This window comes from Ammospiza caudacuta, chromosome 24 (genome assembly GCF_027887145.1).
Source record: "Ammospiza caudacuta isolate bAmmCau1 chromosome 24, bAmmCau1.pri, whole genome shotgun sequence".
NCBI classification, from domain to species: domain Eukaryota; kingdom Metazoa; phylum Chordata; class Aves; order Passeriformes; family Passerellidae; genus Ammospiza; species Ammospiza caudacuta.
In genome coordinates this window covers 4,913,693-4,921,483 of record NC_080616.1, presented here as the reverse complement: position 1 = coordinate 4,921,483, position 7,791 = coordinate 4,913,693, and the positions used below count along the sequence as shown (strand labels likewise).

Here is a 7,791-nt window from a genome sequence, read left to right as displayed (position 1 = left end):
CCCCTGAAGAGAGGCAAAGATCACTGCTTCAGGAATGGCCTGTGCTTTTCTGCTGCTGATAAATGCATTTCCAGACTTGGATTTGAGTGATGTTGAGAAGGAAAACCCCTTTTGCCCCTGAGGAGCTCTCCCTTGTGAGCTGATGGATGCTGCCCACTTGTTTCTGAGCAGGGGGGAAAGGAAAGGGGAAAGGGGAAAGGAAAAGGAAAGGGGAAAGGAAAGGAGAGAGGAGAGGAGAGGAGAGGAGAGGAGAGGAGAGGAGAGGAGAGGAGAGGAGAGGAGAGGAGAGGAGAGGAGAGGAGAGGAGAGGAGAGGAGAGGAGAGGAGAGGAGAGGAGAGGAGAGGAGAGGAGAGGAGAGGAGAGGAGAGGAGAGGAGAGGAGAGGAGAGGAGAGGAGAGGAGAGGAGAGGAGAGGAGAGGAGAGGAAAGGAAAGGAAAGGAAAGGAAAGGAAAGGAAAGGAAAGGAAAGGAAAGGAAAGGAAAGGAAAGGAAAGGAAAGGAAAGGAAAGGAAAGGAAAGGAAAGGAAAGGAAAGGAAAGGAAAAGAAAGGAAAAAGAAAGGAAAAAGAAAGGAAAAAGAAAGGAAAAAGAAAGGAAAAAGAAAGGAAAAAGAAAGGGAAGGGAAAAGAAAGGAAAGGGAAAAGAAAGGAAAGGGAAAAGGAAAGCTTCCTTCCTGCCTGAGCTGATCCCTCCCTCTGAGGATCAGGAATGTTTCTCAGCAGGCTGCAGCACTCAGAGCCCTTTGCCTCAGCATTCAGCTGTGCTCATTGGAGTGTTCCAGCTCCTCCTTTCCAAACACCCACCTGTCCCAGCTGCCCTGAAGGAGCCCCTGTGCCAGGTGACATCCAGAGCTCCCACACTCAGGGGGTGGGACAGTCAGGACAGACGGACACAAGAGATCTCTGAAACCAGGGCTTGGAATTTGTGATTTATTGCAAAGGGTGCAGGGCCCTGCTGGCCCTAAGAGAAATAAAGAGAGAGGTAAAGAGGATGAGAGAGAGAAAGAGAATGTGGGGGTACTTGCAGGGGTCCCAGGACGAGGGAAGGGATGAGGATCTTGACTCCATGTTTTAGAAGGCTGATTTATTATTTTATTATATATATTATATTCAAAGAAAACTATATATTAAAACTATACTAAAAGAATAGAAGAAAGGATTTCATCAGAAGACTTGAAAGGAATACAAGGGAATGATAATAAAATCTTGTGACTGACCAGAGAGTCCGAGCCAGCTGGGCTGTGATTGGCCATTAATTAGAAACAATCACATGAGACCAATCACAGATGCACCTGTTGCATTCCACAGCAGCAGATAATCATTGTTTACATTTCATTTCTGAGGTCTCTCAGCTTCTCAGGAGGAAAAATCCTGCAAAAGTATTTTTCAGAAAATATATCTGTGACAACGAAGGATGAGAGGATAAGAGAGTAAGAAAGCGAGGTTCCCATTCCAATACCATAAATCTTCTTCTGTGCTGAATATTCTGATTCTCATTAACCAATCCAGTCCAAGATACAAATCCTATAGCATTTCCATACAGCCTATAAGAATCATTACATTACCACACTGTGTTACATTTTAAACCCTAAAAACTCCTCTTTGGGCCCTTCTGCCAAGCTGGCAGGGTCTGCTCTGACCCTTGGGCCTGTCTGCAAGCAGAGGGTGTTGTTCCATCAAAAGGGGATCACCTTCAGCTGGCCACACCATTGTTTTCCAGTTGTTCAGTAACTGAGGGATCTCAAAGCTCGCTTTCATTTCAATCTTGCTTATAGTTTCCATATTCTCAAAATCTTTTGCCTGACAATCATATTTATAAGGCTTTCCTGTTTCATCTTCCCCAAGAGCAGGGAGGTGTTTGGGGACCTTTTCTGGCAGGTTCTGCAGCCCAGTCCCCTCCTGCTGGTCTCTGCTGGTGCCCAGCGTGCAGGGCAGGGTCCTGGTAGCCCTGGGGCTGTGGCACAGGGGTGACTCTCTCTGTGCTCTCTCTCTTTTCCAGCCATGGATAATTTGCAGGAGCGAGCGCTGCACGTCCGGAAGGTGCTGCTGAACCTGCCCAAGACCACCCTGATTGTCATGAGATACCTCTTTGCATTCCTCAATCAGTGAGTACCCCTGGCAGCGCCTTCAGAGCCTTTGATTTGCAGCTCTGGCAGTTTCTGGGGTGGTTTTATAGGATGGCCTCAGTTGCAGAGGTGGGAAGCAGCATTCCCTTAAAACTGGGCATTCTCTTTTTTTGAGCTGGCCTTGAGGAATGTGCTCAGTGGCCCTGCCAGGTGCCCCTGTGCTGCCTGTCTGCTCCAGCAGCTGCCCACAAACCCTCCCCTGGCATCCCTGGCTCCCAGGGCTCTGCTGGGAGATAAACATGGAATTATTGAGGATGGACAGGGCAGGGACACCTTCCTTCATCCCAGGCTGCTCCCAGCCCTGCCCAGCCTGCCCTTGGGCACTGCCAGGGATGCAGGGGCAGCCACAGCTGCTCTGGGCACCTGTGCCAGGGCCTGCCCACCCTCCCAGGGAGGATTTCTTCCCCACATCTCATTTAGCCTCCTCTTTTTCAGTTTAAATCCATTCAGTTTAAATCCATTCCGTTTTAATCCTGCTGTAACCCTGGTGTTGAGTTGGGCTGCAGGTGGGCTCTGAACAACAATTACAGAGAAGAAATAAAGTCAAATATTAAAATCAGCACCCAGAGCTTTCAAACTCTCTTTGTAGTTTCTATTTAATTTCTCAGTAAATACCACCAGTGTCTCATTTTTCACCTGGATCCAGAACATTTGTATCCCAAAAAGACCAAAACTGAGCTCAGCTGTGTTCTGAGCCGAGGATGGTGATGGTGTGTGGTATTTTTGGGGTTCCCAGGACAAAGGAGGGATTGAGAATCTGACTCCATGTTCTTAGAAGGCTACATTATATTACATTACATTATATTATGTTATATTATATTATGCTAAAGAATAGAGAAAGGATACAGACAGAAGGCTACAAAGAATGATAATGAAACTCCTGACTACTTCCAGAGTCCAACACAGCCTGACTGTGATTGGTCATTAAGTGAAAACAATTCACATGAAACCAATCAAACAATCACCTGTTGGATAAACAATCTCCAAACACATTCTAAAGCAGCAAAACACAGGAGAAGCAACTCAGATCATTATTGTTTTCCTTTTTCTCTGAGGCTTCTCAGCTTCCCAGGAGAAGAAATCCTGGGAAAGGATTTTTCAGGAGACATGGCAGTGACAATGGTGATGATAATTTCTGCTGTTCACCCTCCTTCCCACCTCTGTTTTTTTGCAGTTTATCCCAGTTCAGTGAAGAGAACATGATGGATCCCTACAACCTGGCCATCTGCTTTGGGCCCACGCTGATGTCTGTGCCCGAGGGCCATGACCAGGTCTCCTGCCAGGCTCACGTCAATGAACTGATCAAAACCATCATCATCCAACACGAGAACATCTTCCCAGGGCCCAGGGAGCTGGAGGGCCCCGTCTACAGCAGAGGAGGAAACACAGAGGATTACTGGTACGAGGGATGCTCTGACAGAGCCGTGGCTGGATGCTTATCCATGGGTTAGGGTGCTGCAGCACTGCTGGCTAATTCAGGATTTGTTTTATATGTTTATATATATATATTTTATATAAATATATATATAAAATATATATATTATATAATATATATATATATAATATATATATTTATATCTAATAATATATAATTTAAATTCAGTATTTGTTTTATATATATTTATATATATGTTATATATATAAAATATATAAATATAGCTACTTTATATTTATGTTATATATAATATTATATATTAATAAATATTTTTATATTCAATTTATAAAAAAGATCTAATTAATATATTTATATAAATATATGTTTATATATTATAATACCTTTATATTAGACATATAATATATAAAAATATATATTTTTAATATATATTTATATACATTTAATATATATAATTATATATATTTATATATATATAAATTCAGGATTTATTTTATATATCATTTTTATAAATTATATATATTTTATATACATAATATATATTATATATAATGATATACAATAGATTATATATAAAATATATATATGATATATATTATATATATTTTATATACAATATAATATATAATATCTATATATTAAATCTATTTTATAGCAGCAAAGATGGCTCTGGTTTCTCTGGAGAGTCATCAGCCTTAAAGAAATAAGCTGGTATAAAGTAGCTATTCAGTTGTCAAACCTCACTCACTTATCTTGAAGGGCAAGGCTGTGGAGGGATTTTCTTGGATGTTCTGGTTTGGTGGCTGCCAAAATCAATCTCTTTTTGTTGTTTTTTTTTTTTTTTTCCTTTTTTTTTTTGCCTTTTTTTTTTTTTGCCTTTTTTCTCTGCCTTTTCTGTAGTCCTTTGCTTCAGCCCCAGGGGTCACTTGCAGCGGACCTCCAAGGCTGTGGCACAGTTGAATTTCCAGGGCTGCAGGGGGGGAGGGAAGAGGCAGGAATGCAAAATCACCATTTCCATCCTGGGGCTCCAGAGGGCTGTGGCCACGTGCTCGGGCTCGGAGCACATCTGGAAGCAATTCAGCACAGCAGCTCCTGTCATCTGGGCATGGGGAAAGGAAAGGAAAGGAAAGAGGAGAGGAGAAAGAAAGAAAAAGGAAAGGAAAGGAGAAAGGAAAGGAGAAAAGAAAGGAAGAGGAAGAGGAAGGGGAAGGGAAAAGGGAAGGGAAAGGAAAGAAAGGAAAGGAAAGGAAAGGAAAGGAAAGGAAAGGAAAGGAAAGGAAAGGAAAGGAAAGGAAAGGAAAGGAAAGGAAAGGAAAGGAAAGGAAAGGAAAGGAAAGAAAGGAAAGGAAAGGAAAGGAAAGGAAAGGAAAGGAAAGGGAAGGGAAGGGAAGGGAAGGGAAGGGAAGGGAAGGGAAGGGAAGGGAAGGGAAGGGAAGGGAAGGGAAGGGAAGGGAAGGGAAGGGAAGGGAAGGGAAGGAAAGGAAAGGAAAGGAAAGGAAAGGAAAGGAAAGGAAAGGAAAGGAAAGGAAAGGAAAGGAAAGGAAAGGAAAGGAAAGGAAAGGAAAGGAAAGGAAAGGAAAGGAAAGGAAAGGAAAGGAAAAAGGAAAAGAAAAAGGAAAGTTCCCGCCTGAGCTAATCCCTCCCTCTGAGGATCAGAATGTTCATTTCTGCCCCACTTCTCCCCCCTCATTGCTCCTGCTCTCCTTCAGCCTCACAGCAATGGCAATGGTTATTTTCATGGCTAAAAAAATAGGTTTTTTTTCAATGCAGTCAGCGTGGGGACAGAGCAGGCCTTGTTTCCCTGGCTTGTCTCAGAGCTGTGGGATCACTCCTCATCCAGAGGCTCCTCCAAACTCACTGCTGTGTGCACAGCACTTGCCAAAACCTCTCGGAAATTCTCTTCATTTCACCCTCTCTCTGATGTTTTTAGCTGATGTTGTATATGAAGAATTGCAGGGGGAAAAAAAAAAAAAAACAACAAAAACCCAACTTAATAATATTTATGGCCTTCAGGAAACACATTAATTTGGGCAAGAGGTTTTGTGCCATGAGGGGAAGGGAATAAAAGGGTGGATGGGACCCTCAGGGATCATTGATCAGCCCCTGGCCCTGCCAGACACCCCAAAATCCCACCCTGAGCATCCCTGGGAATTGAGGTGGGAAATGCAGCAAGGATAGATTTTTTCCAAATTGAAAATGAAGAGTTTTTATTTATGATGATCTAGGAAGTTTACCAAATATAACTTTAATGAATTTCATTTGTTAAAATTTACTTATAAAGGACAATTTTTTAGGTGGGAAATGCATCAGGGACAAATTTTAGGTGGAAATGCAGCAAGGACAGGATTTTTAGGTGGAAAATTCAGCAAGGACAATTTTTTAGGTGGGAAATGCAGCAAGGACAGGTTTTCTCCAAATTGAAAATGAGGAGATTTTTTTTTAGGTTCCATCAAGTAATTTTATGATCATCTAGGAAGTTCACCAAAATGTAACTTTATAATTTTAACGAATGAAATTCATTACTTATAAAGGACAGGATTTTAGATGGAAATGCATCAAGGACAATTTTTTAGGTGGAAAATTCAACAAGGACAGGATTTTAGATGGAAATGCAACAGGGACAGGATTTTAAGCGGGAAATTCAGCAAGGACAGGATTTAGGTGGAAAATGCAGCAAGGACAGATTTTTAGGTGAAAATGCATCAGGACAATTTTTAGGTGGAAAATACAACAAGGACAGGATTTTAGGTGGGAAACGCTGCTTTTTAGGTGGAAAAATGCTGCTTTTTAAGGGGAAAATACTGCTTTTTAGGAAGAAAATGCTGCTTTTTAGGTGGAAATGCTGCTTTTTAGGTGGAAAATGCTGCTTTTTAGGAAGCATTGCTTGGAGAGGCACTGGCCCCGTGCAGGGTTTGGAGCTGCAGCTGAGCTCGATGTGACTTCACAGTTTGGGTGAAACCTTAGCCCTCAGTGCTGCTTCCTCCTGGGGCCTCCCCCTGGCTTCAGAGGCTTCTGTAAACTTTATTAAAGAGCATAAAAAGCTTTGCAAAGCACGGGGAGGGTTGATGGCTGAGGTGCTGGCTCAGGAGATGCTGGGCAGTGGATTAAGCAAAATAAGGAGCCAGAATTTATTCAGACATTTCAGCTCTTCTCATTTTATTTTTCTGTTTTCCTCATATTTAAAAGAGCACAGGAGCTAGATTGCCAAAATAAAATTATTTTAAACCATTGCAGGGCCAAAATGAGGGATGAAGTTCCTCCTTGTGTGATGAAGGTTAAAAATCACCTTTAAGGAGTCACAGGAGGAGTTTTCTGGTGTAAGATGGAGAGCCAGCACTGGTTTTTAGCCCTTTTTTTTCATCTGAGAGAGGCAGGCAGGGCTGCCAGCTGGCAGCAGCTCTGTGGAGCTTTTTGGAGAGGCAATGGATCCTCTTCCAGTTTCCTTTCTGCTCCTGTCCAGAGGGAACTGCTCTTACAAAAACACAACCTTTGCTTGCCACTTGTTGTCTGGTGATCCTTCCAGAGCTTTTCTTCATGCCAAACACAAATGAGTCCTCTTGGTGGTTTAGGTGCTCTGGAATCTTTATTTACAGAATCTTTATTTACAGGCAGCTAATTGGGCTGTGGGAGGTGCTGAGGGAAACGAATGGGGCGTTGAGGGTGGTGATAAAAGGGATGGACGGAGATGACAAACACAGACCTGGAAATATCAGGTTGTAAATCAAGGAGTGATTTCCCCCAGGAAGTTGCAGCTTTCTCATCAGCCATCTAATGAGATAATTAGAGCAGTGGAGAATGCAGCCAGGGGAGTCATCTTGGCAGGGCAGGGAGGAGCTGGACCCAGATGCTGTGGGAGCGCTCAGCATCTCCAGGGCTCCAGGTGTGAGGTGTGAACTTGGACTTTGCTGATAGCTCTCAGAAATGGTCACCAAGATGTGATCAACAAAGAATTCAGCTTGATTTTCACCCACAACTTCAGCACATGCATCCACAAAGTGTCTGTGGCAGCAAAACCCAAATATTGACTTGTGCAGTCCTGTGTGGTTGTTCTCCAGGATATTCCCAGTTCTGTCTGGGTGTTCTCGAGGATATTCCCAGTTCTGTGTGGTTGTTCTCCAGGATGTTCCAGTTCTGTGTGGGTGTTCTCCAGGATATTCCCAGTTCTGTGTGGGTGTTCTCCAGGATGTTCCAGTTCTGTGTGGGTGTTCTCCAGGATATTCCCAGTTCTGTCTGGGTGTTCTCCAGGATATTCCCAATTCTGTGTGGGTGTTCTC

At 43.0% G+C, this 7,791-nt stretch overlaps 1 protein-coding gene across 3 annotated transcripts in view; it reads left to right on the top strand.

The window, feature by feature from the left end:
• The window catches only part of SRGAP2 (SLIT-ROBO Rho GTPase activating protein 2), a 115,417-nt gene that overhangs the window by 97,135 nt on the left and 10,491 nt on the right, over positions 1 to 7,791 (top strand). For all 3 annotated transcript variants that reach the window (XM_058819605.1, XM_058819604.1, XM_058819603.1), the window contains exons 16-17: positions 1,998 to 2,103; positions 3,299 to 3,523. In XM_058819605.1, coding sequence (XP_058675588.1) covers positions 1,998 to 2,103; positions 3,299 to 3,523 — 331 coding nt within the window. The remainder of the gene's footprint in view (positions 1 to 1,997; positions 2,104 to 3,298; positions 3,524 to 7,791) is intronic.